Genomic DNA, 17,468 nt, shown 5'->3' with positions numbered 1-17,468 from the left:
GGGTAATGTAGTTCACTTGCTGCCAAACCTGCAGGAAGTGGACCGGTAATAGGGCGGGGCTGGGCGCAGCCGTTTGCTCGGGCCAGTTACCGCATAGCCCTTACCTCATAACCGTTACCGCGAGACAGCTGTGGGGACCGTTAGTTCCAGACCTAGGTAAGGCGGTTAGAGGTCCTGCTGGGCCAACCGGCCAGGTGCTGGTCCTCTGGTGGAGAGTGTGGCAGAGGGTGGCTTTCTCCCGGGGACGCTCCAGGACTCATGGCCTTGTGGCTGCAGGTGAGCTGAGGGGCACTCTTAGGGGGAGGCAGGGGCCGTGTCCTGCGGAGCTCCAGAGCCCTTGCCACCGTGGGCCACTGGTCTTGAGTGGTACCTAGGTCTTGAGGCAACGGGGAACCTCTCTGCCATCCCTGCCTTCGTGACCTGGTGTCAGCAGCAGTGTGCATGGGTTGCAGTCCGCAGGACCTGGGTCGCAGGTACACTCCACTCCCGTTGGGGCATCTGAGGAGCCTGAGGCCTAGCTGCGTCCTGGGCACCTGGCTCCCTCAATGATGATAGCTGTGCTGAGTCTGGGGACCTGACCTTGAGTGGACTGCCTGCTAAAACCTGCCTCTTTTGCCCAGCCTGGGCACTGGCAGGAGGACCCAGGTTGGGCGCAGGATGAATGTTCCCTGACAGGATTATGGGCCCAAGCAGGAACTCTCTGCTCACCAGCCAGGACCTAGACCTTGGAGGGTGAAAGTTGTGCCCTGGGCTCTTGCCCTTTCTTGTCATAACAGAGAATAACATTCATTTGATGTAGGTTTATAGAAACATCATTTGATCATGACTTGATCTCAAGAACGACTGATCTGAAACCAAAATTTTGCAACAACTGTCAGGTTGGTTTATTTCTCTTCTTCAATTCTTGTCTCATCACAACAAAATTTGGAGCAATGGACCGAAAGGTGTAGGACAAGTTGCAGCCTGGTTCAGGCTCAGAGAGATTTTTTTTATTAGTTTCACACTCCCAAAGGAGTCCTCCTCATCCTTCCAGTCAAGCCCTCTTGGCTTTCCCCTTTTATACTTCCAGTCTTCTCCTTTTTAGGCATCAGTGAACTAAAATGGACTGGAATGGACAAATTTAATTCAGATGACCATTATATCTACTGCTGTGGGAAAGAAGCCCTTAAAAGAAATGGAGTAGCCCTTATAGTCAACAAAAGAGTTTGAAATGCAGCACTTGGGTGCAATCTCAAAAATGAAAGAATGATCTTGGTTCATTTTCAAGGCAAACCATTCAGTATCACAGAATCCAAGTCTGTGCCCCAACCACTAATGCCAAAGAAGCTGAAGTTGAATGGTTCTATGAAGGCCTACAACACCTAGCTGCTTCTGCTAAGTCACTTCAGTCGTGTCCGACTCTATATGCCCCCATAGATGGCAGCCACCAGGCTCCCCCATCCCTGGGATTCTCCAGGCAAGAACACTGGAGTGGGTTGCCATTTCCTTCTAGAACTAACACCAAAAAAAAAAAAAAAAAAATGTCCTTTTCATCATAGGGGACTGGAATGCAAAAATAGGAAGTCAAGAGGTACCTGGAGTAACAGGCAAATTTGGCCTTGGAGTACAAAATGAAACAGGGTAAAGGCTAACAGCTTTCCCAAGAGAACACATTGGTCATAGCAAACACCCTCTTCCAACAACACAAGAGATGACTCTACACATGGACATTACCAGATGGTCAATACCAAAATCAGATTGATTATATTCTTTGCAGCCATAGATGGAGAAGCTCTATACAGTCAGCAAAGACAAGACTGGAATCTGACTGTGGCTCAGATCAAGAATTCCTTATTGCCAAATTGAGACTTAAATTGAAGAAAGTATGGAAAACCACTAGGTCATTCAGGTATGACCTAAGTCAAATCCCTTACCATTATACAGTGGAAGTGACAAATATATTCAAGGAATTAGATCTGATAGAGTGCCTGAAGAACTATGGACGGGGGTTTGTAACATTGTACAGGAGGCAGTGATCAAAACCATCCCCAAGAAAAATAAATGAAAAAAGGCGAAATGATTGCCTGAGGAGGACTTACATACAGCTGAGAAAAGAAGCTAAAGGCAAAGGAGAAAAGGGAAAATATACCCATTTCAATGCAGAGTTCCAAAGAATAGCAAGGAGAGATAAGAAAGACTTCGTAAGTGAATAATGCAAAGAAATAGAGGAAAACAATAGAATGGGAAGACTAGAGAACTCTTCAAGAAAATTAGAGATACCAAGGCAACATTTTCATGCAAAGAAGGGCACAACGAAGGACATAAACAGTATGGACCTAACAGAAGTGGAAGACATTAAGGAGAGGTGGCAAGAATACACAGGACTATACAAAAAAAAAAAAAAAAAGGTCTTAATGACCCAGATAACCATGATGGTGTGATCAATCACCTAGAGCCAGACATCCTGGAATGCAAAGTCAAGTAGGCCTTAGGAAGCATCACTACGAACAAAGCTAGTGGAGATGAAGGAATTCCAGTTCAGTTCAGTTCAGTTCAGTCACTCAGTCATGTCCAACTCTTTGCGGCCCCATGGACTGCAGCACGCCAGGCCCCCCTGTCCATCACCAAATCCCAGAGTTTATTCAAACTCTCATCCTTTGAGTCGGTGATGCCATCCAACCATCTCATCCTCTGTCGTCCCCTTCTCCTCCTGCCCTCAATCTTTCCCAGCATCAGGGTCTTTTCAAAGTTGAACTATTTCAAATCTTAAAAGATGATGCTGTGAAAGTGCTACACTCAATATGCCAGCAAATTTGGAAAACTCAGCAGTGGCCACAGGACTTAAAGAGGTCAGTTTTTAATCCAATCCCAAAGAAGGGCAATGCCAAAGAATGTTCAGACTACCACAAAATTGCACTTATTTCACATGCTAGCAAAGTAATGCTCAAAATTCTCCAAGCTAGACTTCAACAGTATGTGAAGTGAGAACTCCCAGATGTTCAAGTTGGATTTAGTAAAGGCAGAGGAATGAGAGATCAAATTGCCAACATCCGTTGGATCATAGAAAAAGCAAGAGAATTCCAGAAAAACATGCACTTCTGCTTCACTGACTATGCTAAAGCCTTTGATCGTGTGGATCACAACAGACTGTGGAAAATTCTTAAAAGATGGGAATACCAGACCATCTTACCTGCCTCCTGAGAAACCTGTATGAAGGTGAAGAACCAATAGAACCAGACAAGGAACATCAGACTGGTTCCAAATTGGGAAAGGAGTACATCAAGGCTGTATATTGTTTCCCGCCCCACCCCCGTTTATTTAATTTATATAAAGAGTACAAGATGCGAAATGCCAGGCTGGATGAAGCACAAGCTAGAATCAAGGTTGACAGAAATATCAATAACCTCAGATACGTAAATGACCACCACTCTAGAGCAGAAAGCAAAGAGGAACTAAAGAGCCTCTTGATGAAAGTGAAAGAAGAAAGTGAAAACGCTGGCTTGAAACTCAACATTCAAAAAATTAAGATCATGGCATCTGGTCCCATCACTTCATGGCAAATAGATGAGTTGACAACGGAAGGACTGATGCTGAAGCTGAAACTCCAGTACTTTCGCCACCTGATGCAAAGAGCTGACTCATTTGAAAAGACCCTGATGCTGAGAAAGATTGAAGGCAGGAGGAGAAGGGGACGATAGAGGATGAGATGGTTGGATGGCATCACCAACTCAATGAACATGAGTTTGGGCCCAGGAGTTGGTGATGGACAGGGAGGCCTGGCGTGCTGTGATTCATGGGGTTATGAAGAGTCGGACACGACTGAGTGACTGAACTGAGGCCTCCCTGTCCATCACCAACTCCCGAAGTTCACTCAAACTCATGTCCATCTAGTCAGTGATGCCATCCAGCCATCTCATCCTCTGTCGTCCCCTTATCTTCCTGCCCTCAATCCCTCCCAGCATCAGTCTTTTCCAATGAGTCAACTCTTCACATGAGGTGGCCAAAGTACTGGAGTTTCAGCTTTAGCATAAGTCCTTCCAAAGAAATCCCAGGGTTGATCTCCTTCAGAATGTCCTGGTTGGATCTCTTTGCAGTCCAAGGGACTCTCAAGAGTCTTCTCCAGCACGACAGTTCAAAGCATCAGTTTTTTGGCTCTCAGCTTTCTTCACAGTCCAACTCTCACATCCATACATGACCACTGGAAAAACCATAGCCTTGACTAGACGGACCTTTGTTGGCAAAGTAATGTCTCTGCTTTTGAATATGCTATCTAGGTTGGTCATAACTTTCCTTCCAAGGAGTAAGCGTCTTTTAACTTAATGGCTGCAATCACCATCTGCAGTGATTTTGGAGTCCCAAAAAATAAAGGCTGACACTGTTTCCCCATCTATTTCCCATGAAGTGATGGGACCAGATGCCATGATCTTCGTTGTCTGAATGTTGAGCTTTAAGCCAACTTTTTCACTCTGCCCTTTCACTCTCATCAAGAGGCTTTTTAGTTCCTCTTCACTTTCTGCCATAAGGGTGATGTCATCTGCATATCTGAGGTTATTGATATTTCTCCCGGCAATCTTGATTCCAGCGTGTGCTTCTTCCAGCCCAGCGTTTCACATGATGTACTCTGCATATAAGTTAAACAAGCAGGGTGACAATATACAGCCTTGACGTACTCCTTATTTGGAACCAGTCTGTTGTTCCACGTCCAGTTCTAACTGTTGCTTCCTGACCTGCATATAGGTTTCTCAAGAAGGTCAGGTGGTCTGGTATTCCCATCTCTTTCAGAATTTTCCACAGTTTATTGTGATCCACACAGTCAAAGGCTTTGGCATAGTCAATAAAGCAGAAATAGATGTTTTTCTGGAACTCTTGCTTTTTCCATGATCCAAAACTCAGCCTAATCCTCAAACTTGAAACCTTTTCTAGGCGGCGTTAGGTAGGTAGCTCCACTTGTGACCTGCAGGTGGCGCCAATGCCCCCACTTCATCGTTGGTGCTGTGGTAACTACATTACCCAGGAGCCTCGGCAGCTCTGGGCCAATGAGGCCCCACGGAAGGGGAATTTCCGTTCATAGGGACGATGCCTGGGTGGGACTTCCTGTTCCCGTTTTGGGCGGACGTATTGTTTGCTTTCGGATTAGTCCACCAGATCCGTATCCAGAAGGCTACGTCACACACTGGGTGACGCGATGGGGAAAACGTGAGAGGCGTTGTTGCCCTAAACAGAGGCGGACCTGAGGATTGGTAGTGGCACTGATCGGGTGACCCGGCCGCCGGAGCCCAGGACCTAGCACCTGTCGCTCTGCAGCCACTCGCCTTCCCCAGTCCGCAGGTGCCGATGGCGGCCGCGGTGCTGACGGACCCGGCGCAGGTGGGTGCTGCGCCCCCGGGTCCTCCCTCGACCTCCGTCTCTGAATCCTGAAGCCTCGAATGAGGGAAGCCTCAGAGCCCCGCAGCTCTGGGCCCTGTGTCCCGACCGTAGGGGCGCTCTTGGGCGGACTTTTCTTACAGCCCGCGTGATGGGATGACAGGACGTTACAGAAGTTGGGGCCGGAATGTGCAGAGCATTTGGGAAACCTCGAGTCTGAGTCTTTGGTGTCTGAAAAGATCAGAGGGTCTGAGCCGCTGTGCCTTCGTTCTGAAGGTGATGGGAGCACGGAAGGTTCTAAACAGAGACCATATCTGATGGTTTATGTAGACTGTCCAGGTGTGAAGAAACTTGACGTGAGAGAGAGGACAGCGGAGCATAGAAATGTTGAGAGATAGTCCAAGGCCACGCAGTTGTTAGATGGCCTAGTGGACTGGGGCACACAGGATAGACTCAGCTCCAGGTCCTTATGGCCGAGCAGCAGCAGGAGAGAGGCCCGAGGCTCTCTTAGGGCTAGATCGTGGTTGCTTCTCTCTCAGTTTCCCTGTATCTACAGGTTCCCCAATCTCAGAAGTAATTGTGGGATTTATACAGTGAGACAAGGATGTCCAGTCTCTCATCAATTCCACCTTCACCTTCACCCATCAGGGCCCCAGGATTGTGGTTTCATAGAACGCGTTACCTTGTACTCTCGCAGCTCTTGAGTCTGAGGACTCCTGAGAAACACCAACCTCAGAGTTCTCAGTCCAGTCCAGGGGTTATAATGCAGGACACTGACTCCTGGTGACCATTGAAATAAGGCGTGGCAGTTTGTTCCAGGCACAGGAACCAGCATACCTGATGGTGAGATTGAATTCGGAATTAAAAAAAAAAACTACAGATCATCACCAAGTCTGGTAGCAGGAGTCAGGCCTGAAATGGCCAACTGAGAAGCCAGGCCTCTGTTCTAAGGGTGGTGTAGCCATGGCAGATGTGGAGCAGAGGAGCGAGGTGATCTGATCTGGGTTTTCACAGCTTCCCTGTAGACGCCATGTTTGATCCCTGGGTTGGGAAGATCCCTTGGAGAAGGAAATGGCAATCCACTCCAGTGTTCTTGCCTGGGAAATCCCATGGACAGAGGAGCCTGGCGGGCTACCATCCATGCGGTCGCAAAGAGTTGGGCACAGCTTAGTGACTAAACAGCAACAAAGACGATTCTGAATTCCATGTGGAGAACAGGCTATGTGGTGAGGGTTGAGGGAATTAGGATAGAGGTGAGGAGAAGGACGGGAGAAGGCTGCTTCTGTATTCCAGGTGAGTTAGAATAAATGGTTGGGCCAGAGGGGTCGGGAGAAGTGATTGGGTCAGATTTTCTGTGTAAGAAAGAGACAGCCCCAAGGTGTTAGGCCGTATCAGTCAGAAGGGTAGAAGCGCCATCAGCTGACATGGGCAAGTTAGTGGTAGAAGGAACTCTGCATATGGGTATCAGTAGTTTATTTGTGACCACGTGGAGAGTCTGAGATGTGCCAGAGAACCCTTGAGATATCCAATGAGCTGCTGGACACGGGGCTGAAGTTATATGGAGGGGTTCAGGAGAGAGACATCCAAAAAGTAGAAGATGGCATGTACACAGGTTTACAAGGGGGAAACTCCAGCACCACGACAGTACCGTCCTGCCGCGTCTGGCACAGAGGGTGAGAAAGACCTGATACAGTGAGCATGTGAGGAAAAAACAGACACATATAATTTGGCAAGCGGGGAGTCGGGGGACCCTCCTGCGCTCCATGACAGGAAGACAAAATGGCTCCTTTCAGCCCGCACTTTTATTGGCAGAAGTCACATGAGATCATTAGGGAATAGCTATACTGGGGAGTTTGATCAGCGCACCGTAAAGAGGGAGTAAAGTTATGGTTCTGCTGTTGATTAGGAATATCTTGTTTTGTTTCCATGGGGACGGACTCAGGGGCAGGCAGTGAAGCGCAGCAGAGAGCACGTCCCACCCGAAGAATGTCCGTTTGGCATACTTACTAGGACAGTCAAGAGAGTGCAGTTTGCCGCACCCTGGAGTCATGAGGCAAGGTGCTGGTCTCTGCTCCAGGCTGCAACACCCTCCTGCAGTCTCCCGGGAATGGTTTCCTGGTAATGGTTACTCAGTAACAGGTGCCTGCAAATGGCTGTACGCCAGCTCCGCACCTAACCTGTTGATTTCCTCAAGGTTTGGCGGCATGTGAACTACATTACCCAGCAGGCTCTGCTCTCTGGGGGCCAGTTAATGAGCTAGGAAGATGATGGTGGAAGCCAATAACTGGGTAAGCGGCCAGAGTTGTGATCAGATCAGATCAGATCAGTCGCTCAGTCGTGCCCGACTCTTTGCGACCCCATGAATCGCAGCACGCCAGGCCTCCCTGTCCATCGCCAACTCCCGGAGTTCACTGAGACTCACGTCCATCGAGTCAGCGATGCCATCCAGCCATCCCATCCTCTGTTGTCCCCTTCTCCTCCTGCTCCCAATCCCTCCCAGCATCAGAGTTCTTTCCAATGAGTCAGCTCTTCGCCTGAGGTGGCCAAAGTACTGGAGTTTCAGCTTTAGCATCATTCCTTCCAAAGAAATCCCAGGGCTGATCTCCTTCAGAATGGACGGGTTGGATCTCCTTGCAGTCCAAGGGACTCTCAAGAGTCTTCTCCAACACCACAGTTCAAAAGCATCAATTCTTCGGTGCTCAGCCTTCTTCACAGTCCAACTCTCACATCCATACATGACCACAGGAAAAACCATAGCCTTGACTATACGGACCTTTGTTGGCAAAGTAGAGTGATCTAGAAGAGCAATGTGCATGTGGAAAAGGAGTGTGAATTGATGGCACTTGGGCCCTGATTTGAGGGGCTTAAGGAATAAAGATGAGCCTAACTTTGGTTGTCTGGTAATCATGATTTTAGCAACTTTCAAAGAACTGGCTGGAAGGAGGTGGGTGGGGGTCTCGTACGCCATACCAGCCCCAGAGTTTAGACAGGCCTTTCTGCCCCACCTGCCTGTTGTTGCTGTGGGTGGACACAGTGACCAACGGGACCCTGAGGAGAGAGCAGACATATATGGCACCTGGTGCTGGTGTTTGATCTGAGCTGAGGAGCTGGGTGGGAAGGAATGGTCAGGGGAGTTCTGTGGCGGCAGATGGGATCCTTGGGAAGGAGACTGCTCACAGACTGCTCTCCCCATTGTGGCAGGGGAATGTGACCTTTGAGGACGTGTTCGTGTCCTTCTCCCAGGAGGAGTGGGGGCTCCTTGATGAGGCTCAGAGGCTCCTGTACCGCGAAGTGATGCTGGAGAACTTTGCACTGATGGCCTCACTGGGTAAGGCCCTCTTGTCCCCTGCAGTGCCTGGACTAGGCTCTCCCCCTTCCCTGTTTCCTGAATCAGAACCATAGGCAGTACCACCACTGCCCTGGTTCCCTGGAGTATGTGCCATGGGTGCCAGGTGTGAACTGTGGGCTCTAGCACTCCTGGTTTCTGAGTGCTCCCACTACCTGCTGCCCTGAAGGCTTGCATGGAGGAATGCAGGCGTGAAGTGTCCAGTTGTCACCCAGTGGATCATGTCCGGTTTGTCCTCTCCCTGACTGGGTGCCTCTGTCCAGATTCATGGCACTCCTGTGCCCCAGATTGTGTCCCCTTCCTCTAGCTGACATTTCTCATAGCCTACCTGTATCGGGAATCCCAAGGACCCAGTACAATCACTACTTTTTGGGACCACTAGGCTATTCCTGCAAGACAATACTTCAGAGATATTTTCATATTTAGGTTTCTTTTCTGAAGGGTGGGTCACCCACACCTGGCCATTTACCTGTCCTGTCTTTTCCTTAGGATATGCATCTTCCATGTCCCATGGGGTTTCCCCACAGGAGCTGGGCAGGGAGCCCTGGGTCTCTGACTGGGCCAACACAATTCCAGCCCTGACCAGAGAGGCTCAGAGTGCAGGTAGCCCTGGTGAGTGGGAGCTGGGGAAAGTGGGATGTCAGGCTGGGTTCTGGTCACTCTCCAGCCTCTCAGTGCCCACAGTGGTTTAAGTGCCAAGGCCACTGCCCACACTTCATTCCTGTCTTTACTGCCCTGTTTACCCACTTACCTTTTATGCTGTGACCTTTGGCCTTTGGCAGTTCCTCACCTCTGCCCACATCTCAGCTGTTCCTCTCCACTGCTTCCTCTGTACTACTCTCCAACACTGGCTTATATGCTCTGTGTGTCATGAGAGGTGCACATCCTTCAGATAATTCTTAAGTACCAGCTATTCTATTCATTTGTAGCTGTTTAGTAAACACACTCTTCTGCATGTCTCCCCAGCCGCCAAGGCCTTCCTACAATGCATTTGTGGATAATTTCATTGGGGACCCTGGCTCTTTCTGGGCTGTTCATCAGATCTGTGTCCTCTCCCCATCAAAGCCACTTCCAACCTGTGACCTTTAGATGCCAAAGACTGTGGAGCAGCCCTTTACTCAACTTGCACCCTGACCTTTTGTCCTGATGGCAGACCTCAGTCTTAGTTTTGATAAACGCACATTTGTAATAACTGCCCCTTCCCACCAGTGTCACTGTGTACTTTACCAGCATTTGTCTGCTTTCAGGTTGTTGGCATGGAATGGAGGACGATGAGATCCGTTTTGAGCAGAGCGTTTCTGTAAAAAGAGTGTCTAAGGGCATGATTCCCAAGATGATTCCATCTTCCCAGAAGGCTCACCCCTGTGAGACATGTGGCCCGATCTTGAGAGATGTTCTGCACATGGCTGAGCACCAGGAAACACGTCCTGGGCAGAAACCATACTTGTGTGTAGCATGTGGGAAACAGCTGTGGTTCAGTGCAAACTTCCCCCTCCACAATCCGTACAGTGGAGAGAAACCCCACAGGAGGGACGTGCACAGGGCCCTTCTTGTGAGCAGCTGCCCTGTCCAGTCGTCGGAGACACCTTTTACCACCGGGGAGGGTTGTGAGGACTTCCCAACCAGCTCAAGCATGTTTCAGCAGCATTACCCTCTTAGCAAGTGGAAGCCACAGAGTGACACCCACTGTGCAGAGGTCTTTCACAGTGGACAGAAGCATTATGAGTGCAGCGAATGTGGGAAGGCCTTCAGCCGCAAAGACTCACTTGTTCAGCACCAGAGAGTCCACACTGGAGAGAGGCCTTACAAGTGCAGCGAATGTGGGAAAACCTTTAGCCGCAAACCCATACTTGCACAGCACCAGAGGATCCACACTGGAGAGATGCCTTATGAGTGTGGCATATGTCGGAAAGTTTTTAATCATAGCTCTAATCTCATTGTACACCAGAGAGTCCACACTGGAGCACGGCCTTACAAGTGCAGCGAATGTGGGAAAGCCTACAGTCACAAATCCACGCTTGTTCAGCACGAGAGTATCCACACCGGAGAAAGACCTTATGAGTGCAGCGAATGTGGGAAATACTTTGGCCACAAATACAGACTCATTAAGCACTGGAGTGTTCATACCGGGGCACGGCCTTATGAGTGCATTGCATGTGGGAAGTTTTTCAGCCAAAGCTCCGATCTTATTGCCCACCAGAGAGTTCACAATGGTGAGAAGCCGTATGTGTGCAGTGAGTGTGGAAAAGCCTTTAGCCACAAACATGTGCTTATGCAGCACCTTAGAATCCACACTGGAGAAAGGCCGTATAAATGCAGTGAGTGTGGGAAAGCCTTCAGGCAAAGGGCTTCCCTCATCAGACATTGGAAGGTTCACGCTGGAGAAAGGCCTTAGGAGAGCAGGCAATACTCTGTCTTATTCAACATAGTGAGTGACACCAGAGAGAGGCTCCGAGAGGAGCCTTCGTGAATAGCTATAAGCTAGACGATGAGCCTCGTGTTTGAACTCCCACCCTGAGGAGATTCTTCTGTGTACCAGCTCTGTGGGAAGCGTTCTGGGGCAGTATTGTACTTCATAACATGCCTTGGCCACTGTGGAAGGTCTCTGCATGCTTGCCAAAAGCGTGTCACTGCCAGTGTCTGAAAGAAGCCATACATCTGTGCAACAGCAGGGCCCCACATTGTGCGTATGTCACCCCAGATGCTTTGGTGGGCAAAATCTACTCTTCCTGTCTTCCCTAGAGGGCACCATCGGTAGCCTGACCCTATTGATGATCCTCACTCCTTCCTGCTCCCTACTGGTGGAAGCATGGGTGTGACCCATTTTCGGTCAGAAGAATGCAACTTAGTTCTGCTGGTTGCCTGCAGAGATGTCCATGTTTCAGACTGTGTTGGTCTCTTGTGACCCTCGTGATGAGTTTGACCAGCCCCCAAGTCACCTGACCTGGAAATTGTCTGCCTCATATTGTTCTGGTTTTGCAACACATGCCTTAGTTTCTAAGCTATCTTTTCTCCTGGGAATTTTATTCACTCTGTGGGTTGAGTTGAGAACAGAATTGGGCTTGCCAGCCTGAAAGAATGAACAGCTTGTGTGAGAGCGCCGACTGTTGAGTCTCAGTGATATTTGCAGAAGGATAAAGAAAGAACAGCTCTTATTCTAGTTTCAGCCTAATTTACATCACTGCTCAAGACCTCCTGGGAAGGAGTACCAGGCTTTGCAGGCCTAATTGTGTGTCCTGTATGTTGAGATGATTTGTGTGACAAAGGTCTTCTTGAGCAGGTTGTCAACCTCTGATGTATGTGGGAACAGCATGAATTGGGTCCCTTGTTCCTAGGGAATGTTTCAGAATTTGATTCCCTGGGACCTGCCTGCATCCCTGACATTATTTAGGAGGGTAATATTTGGTAGGCAGATGTCACTGTCACCTACAAGGACAAGTTCAGTTCAGTTCAGCTGCTCAGTCATGTCCGACTCTGCGACCCCATGCATTGCAGCACGCCAGGCCTCCCTGTCCATCACCAACTCTCAGAGTTCACTCAGACTCAAGTCCATCGAATCAGTGATGCCATCCAGCCATCTCATCCTCTGTCGTCCCCTTCTCCTGCCCCCAATCCCTCCCAGCATCAGAGTCTTTTCCAATGAGTCAACTCTTCGCATGAGGTGGCCAAAGTACTGGAGTTTCAGCCTTAGCATCATTCCTTCCGAAGAACACCCAGGGCCGATCTTCAGAATGGACTGGTTGGATCTCCTTGCAGTCCAAGGGACTCTCAAGAGTCTTCTCCAACACCACAGTTCAAAAGCATCAATTCTTTGGTGCTCAGCTTTCTACACAGGCCAACTCTCACATCCATACATGATTACTAGAAAAACCACAGCCTTGACTAGACGGACCTTTGTTGGCAAAGTAATGTCTCTGCTTTTGAATATGCTATCTAGGTTGGTCATAACTTTTCTTCCAAGAAGTAACCGTCTTTTAATTTCATGGCTGCAGTCACCATCTGCAGTGATTTTGGAGCCCCAAAAAATAAAGTCTGACACTGTTTCCACTGTTTCCCCACCTATTTGCCATGAAGTGATGGGACCAGATGCCATGATCTTCATTTTCTGAATGTTGAGCTTTAAGTCAACTTTTTCACTCTCCACTTTCACTTTCATCAAGGGGCTTTTTAGTTCCTCTTCACTTTCTGCCATAAGGGTGGTGACATCTGCATATCTGAGGTTATTGATATTTCTCCCAGCAATCCTGATTCCTGCGTGTGCTTCTTCCAGCCCAGCCTTTCTCATGATGTACTCTGCATATAAGTTAAATAAGCAGGGTGACAATATCCAGCCTTGATGTATTCCTTTTCCTATTTGGAACCAGTCTGTTGTTCCATGTCCAGTTCTAACTGTTACTTCTTGACCTGCATATAGGTTTCTCAAGAGGCAGGTCAGGTGGTCTGGTATTCCCACCTCTTTCAGAATTTTCCACAGTTTATTGTGATCCACACAGTCAAAGACTTTGGCATAGTCAATAAAGCAGAAATAGATGTTTTTCTGGAACTCTCTTGCTTTTTCTATGATCCAGCGGATGTTGGCAATTTGGTCTCTGGTTCCTCTGCCTTTTCTAAAACTAGCTTGAACAACTGGAAGCTCATGGTTCATGTATTGCTGAAGCCTGGCTTGGAGAATTTTGAGCATTACTTTACTAGCGTGTGAGATGAGTGCAATTGTGCGGTAGTTTGAGCATTCTTTGGCATTGCCTTTCTTTGGGATTGGAATGAAAACTGACCTTTTGCAGTCCTGTGGCCACTGCTGAGTTTTCCAAATTTGCTGGCATATTGAGTGCAGCACTTTCACAGCATCATCTTTCGGGATTTGAAGTAGCTCAACTGGAATTCCATCACCTCCACTAGCTTTGTTCGTAGTGATGCTTTCTAAGGCCCACTTGACTTCCCATTCCAGCATGTCTGGCTCTAGGTGAGTGATCACACCATCGTGATTATCTTGGTCATGAAGATCTTTTTTGTACAGTTCTTCTGTGTATTCTTGCCACCTCTTCTTAATATCTTCTGCTTCTGTTAGGTCCCTACCATTTCTGTCCTTTATCGAGCCCATCTTTGCATGAAATGCTCCCTTGGTATCTCTAATTTTCTTGAAGAGATCTCTAGTCTTTCCCATTCTGTTGTTTTCCTCTGTTTCTTTGCATTGCCTGAGGAAGGCTTTCTTATCTCTTCTTGCTATTCTTTGGAACTCTGCATACAGATGCTTATATCTTTCCTTTTCTCCTTTGTTTTTCGCTTCTCTTCTTTTCACAGCTATTTGTAAGGCCTTCCCAGACAGCCATTTTTTGCTTTTTTGCATTTCTTTTGTTCGGGGATGGTCTTGATCCCTTTCTCCTGTACAATGTCACGAACCTCGCTCCATAGTTCATCAAGCACTCTTATCAGATCTAGCCCCTTAAATCTATTTCTCACTTCCACTGTATAATCATAAGGGATTTGATTTAGATCATACCTGAATGGTCTAGTGGTTTTCCCTACCTTCTTCAATTTAAGTCTGAATTTGGCAATAAAGAGCTCATGAGTATAGAATAACTTAAAATGTATTTTTATGGTTCTAGCTTTTTAAACTCTGCATAATTATTTTGTGATTTATCAGTGTTCTGTGTATCAGTTCATTCTTTTTCATCCATACTTTTACTTACAGTATTCCACTTTAGAGAAGTAGTTCCAAAGCAAGTGACCCAGGAGAGAACTCACAAGGACAAAGCTATAGTTTCTGTTATGACCTTAACCTGGAGGTGATGTGCCACCGCTTCTGACTTACTCTATGGATAATACAGACTAATGCTGGTACATGGTGCAAGGGGACTCACTTTACAACAGTAAGATGCAACGTGGGAGGTATTTGGGGGAGCATTTCTTGGATACTGGTGACCACAGTCATGGTTTTTCTTTTTTTACCTTTGTGTATAGCCTTTTAAGGGAGAAGGCAATGGCACCCCACTCCAGTACTGTTGCCTGGAAAATCCCATGGACGGAGGAGCCTGGTGGGCTGCAGTCCATGGGGTCGCAAAGAGTCAGACACGACTGAGCGAATTCACTTTCACTTTTCACTTTCATGCATTGGAGGAGGAAACGGCAACCCACTCCAGTGTTCTGGCCTGGAGAATCCCACAGACGGAGAAGCCTGGTAGGCTGCAGTCCATGGGGTCGCACAGAGTTGGACACGACTGAAGCAACTTAGCAAAGCCTTTTAATGAGGAATTATATTGACTGATTTAAAAAGTTTAACCAACCTTGCATTTCTGAGGTAAATCCCATTTGATCATGATGCACTACTCTTTATGCATGGTTCAATTTTATACACTGGTTTTCTTTTCTTGTTGAAGATTTTTGTATCTATGCTCACGAGAGCTGTTAGTCTCTCTCTCTCTCTCTTTTTTTTTTTTTGGCTCTGATATTTTTAATGCTTGGGTTTGGTTGCTATCAGCATAATGTTGGGTTTACAGAATAAGTTGGTTAAGTATCCCCTGCTCTTTAATTTTCTGGACAAGTTTGTGAAGAATTGACAGTGTTTCTTTCTTGTTTGATAGAATTCACCAGTGAAGTATGTAGGCCGGGAGTCTATTTTGTGGAAAAGTTTCTAACTGTAAAATTCCATAGTGAACCTGTGCTATGCTTAGTCGCTCAATCGTGTCCAACTCTCCCTCTGGAGACCATCAGGTTGCTCTGTCCACAGGATTTTCCAGGCACGAATACTGGAGTGGGTTGCCATTTCCTGCTCCAGAGGATCTTCCCAACCCAGGGACTGAACTTGCCTCTCTTAGTAGTGTAGTGAAGTGGCTCAGTCTTGTCCGACTCTTTGCGACCCCATGGACTGTAGCCTACCAGGCCCTCCGCCATGGGATTTTCCAGGCAAGAGTACTGGAGTGGGTTGCCATTTTCTTCTCCAGGGGATCTTGCCTCTCTTGCGTCTCCTGAATTGGCAGGCAGATTGCTTACCACTAACGCCACTTGGGAAACCATAGTGGACCTAGGTTTATAGAATTTACCCCCTCCCCCCGCCACACACACACACACCTATACATACAGTGAGCTTTGGTAGTTTGTATCTCTCGTGGAGTTTTTTAAGTAGTCAAAATTTTCAAGCTATTCTCTTATTTTAGTACCTGTAGAATCTGTAGTGGTGCCTCATCTCTTATTCTTATACTGATAATGTCTGTATTTTTTTTCTTTACCAGCAATTTATCAGCTTTATTGATCTTCTTAGAGCACTTGACTTCACTGATTTTTCTGTTTTGTTTTCCCTCATTTTGACTTTACTGTTACCTTTTGCTTTTATCATCTTTCATTTCTCTTCTGCTACATTTTAGCATAGAAGCTGAGTTCCTTCATTTGAAACCTTTGGGTTTTTTGCTAGTATAGTTGCTGAATACTAAGAACCACCCTGTAACAACTACTTTAATTACCTCCCACAAAACTTAATATGTTTTATTTTCATTTAAATTATTTTAAACCTTTTCCAGTTTCATTTTAAATTTCTTCTGACACATGGTTCTTTTAGAAGTATGTTATTTGGGCTTTTCTTTTTGGTAATTGATTTCTAATTTAATTCATTATAGTCAAAGTATACACATTATGACTTGAATTATTTTCATTTATAGGTATTTGATTTATGGCCCAGAATATGGGTTATCCTGTGTTTCACGTTAACTTGAAATGAATGTATATTGTTTTCTTGTTTGGTGGAGAGTTTCTACAAATGTCATCTCAAGTTAATGTAATTAATAATGTCTAAGTTTTCTGTGTCCTTACTCATGGGATGGGCACTGCTCTGTCAATTATTTGAATGGGGTTGTTGACGTCTCTGACTCTAAAAGTGGATTTTCCTATTTTTCTGTTTAGTTCTATCATGTTTTCCTTTGTGCTATTTATTTTTATTCTATTTTTATTTTTCTGTTTGCTTTGTGCCTTTTTATTAGGTGAATAAATGCTTCCTACTGTTATGTCCACTTAATGAGCAGACCTCTTTAGCGTTAATAAAAGGCCTTCCTGGGACTTCCCTGGTGGTCCAGTGGTTAGGACTCTGGGGAAGTACCGTGCGCTAGCCGATTGTGCCGCTGGAGCGTTAGACTCTGTACTCCCAATGCATGGGGCCTGGGTTCAGTCCCTGGTCAGGGAATAGATCCCCCATGCCACAACCAAGGCCTGGGGTCCTCTTTATCTATAGTGATATTCTTTGCCCTAAAATCCACCTTGTCACACACTTAACATTGTGTAGTTTTGATTCAATACTCATTTTGCCTTTTTGAGTGAGTGAAGGTCGCTCAGTCACGCCTGACTTTTTGCGACCCCATGGACTATACAATCCATGGAATTCTCCAGGCCAGAATACTGGAGTGGGTAGCCATTCCCTTCTCCAGGGATCTTCCCAACCCAGGGATCAAACCCAGGTCTCCCGCATTGAAGACAGATTCTTTACTAGTTGAGCCACAAGGGAAGCCCTTTGCCTTTTTGGGTACTGAAAATACCTGCTTTTCAGTAGATATTCTTTATATATTTTTAAGGTTTTTTTTTAATGTGGACTGTTTTTTAAAAGTCTTTATTAATTTGTTACAATACTGTTTCTGTTGTATGTTTTGTTTTTTTTTCTTTGACCATGAGGCATGTGGGATCTTAGCTCCCTGACCAGGGTTCAAACCTGCACCCCCTTCATTGGAAGGCGAAGTCTCAACCACTGGACCGCCAGAGAAGTCCCAGAGATATTCTCGATATTTTACATGCTTAAGTTCCT

General features: G+C 46.8%; 1 protein-coding gene across 8 annotated transcripts; it reads left to right on the top strand.

Annotated features, from left to right (window-relative positions):
- Positions 1-7: 7 nt before the first annotated feature.
- ZNF772 (zinc finger protein 772) lies at positions 8-16,686 on the top strand. Of its 8 annotated transcripts, none has more exons than XM_086354885.1 (4): positions 99-156; positions 8,545-8,671; positions 9,179-9,301; positions 9,937-16,686. In XM_086354885.1, exons 2-4 carry the CDS (start codon positions 8,638-8,640, stop codon positions 11,082-11,084), a joined length of 1,305 nt encoding a protein of 434 aa, XP_086211011.1. In that variant the 5' UTR covers positions 99-156; positions 8,545-8,637; the 3' UTR covers positions 11,085-16,686. The 8 variants fall into 8 exon arrangements, with proteins under 8 accessions (XP_086211013.1, XP_086211011.1, XP_086211007.1 ...); XM_086354881.1 differs by having other exon boundaries at positions 143-276; XM_086354880.1 differs by lacking the exon at positions 99-156 and adding an exon at positions 5,060-5,346.
- Positions 16,687-17,468: the final 782 nt, after the last annotated feature.

The sequence above is a fragment of the Bos grunniens genome, chromosome 18 (genome assembly GCF_055505025.1).
Source record: "Bos grunniens cultivar Pamir isolate PY7600 chromosome 18, Bosgru_T2T1.0, whole genome shotgun sequence".
In the NCBI taxonomy this organism is placed as follows: domain Eukaryota; kingdom Metazoa; phylum Chordata; class Mammalia; order Artiodactyla; family Bovidae; genus Bos; species Bos grunniens.
This window is presented reverse-complemented; position numbering and strand designations above follow the sequence as displayed.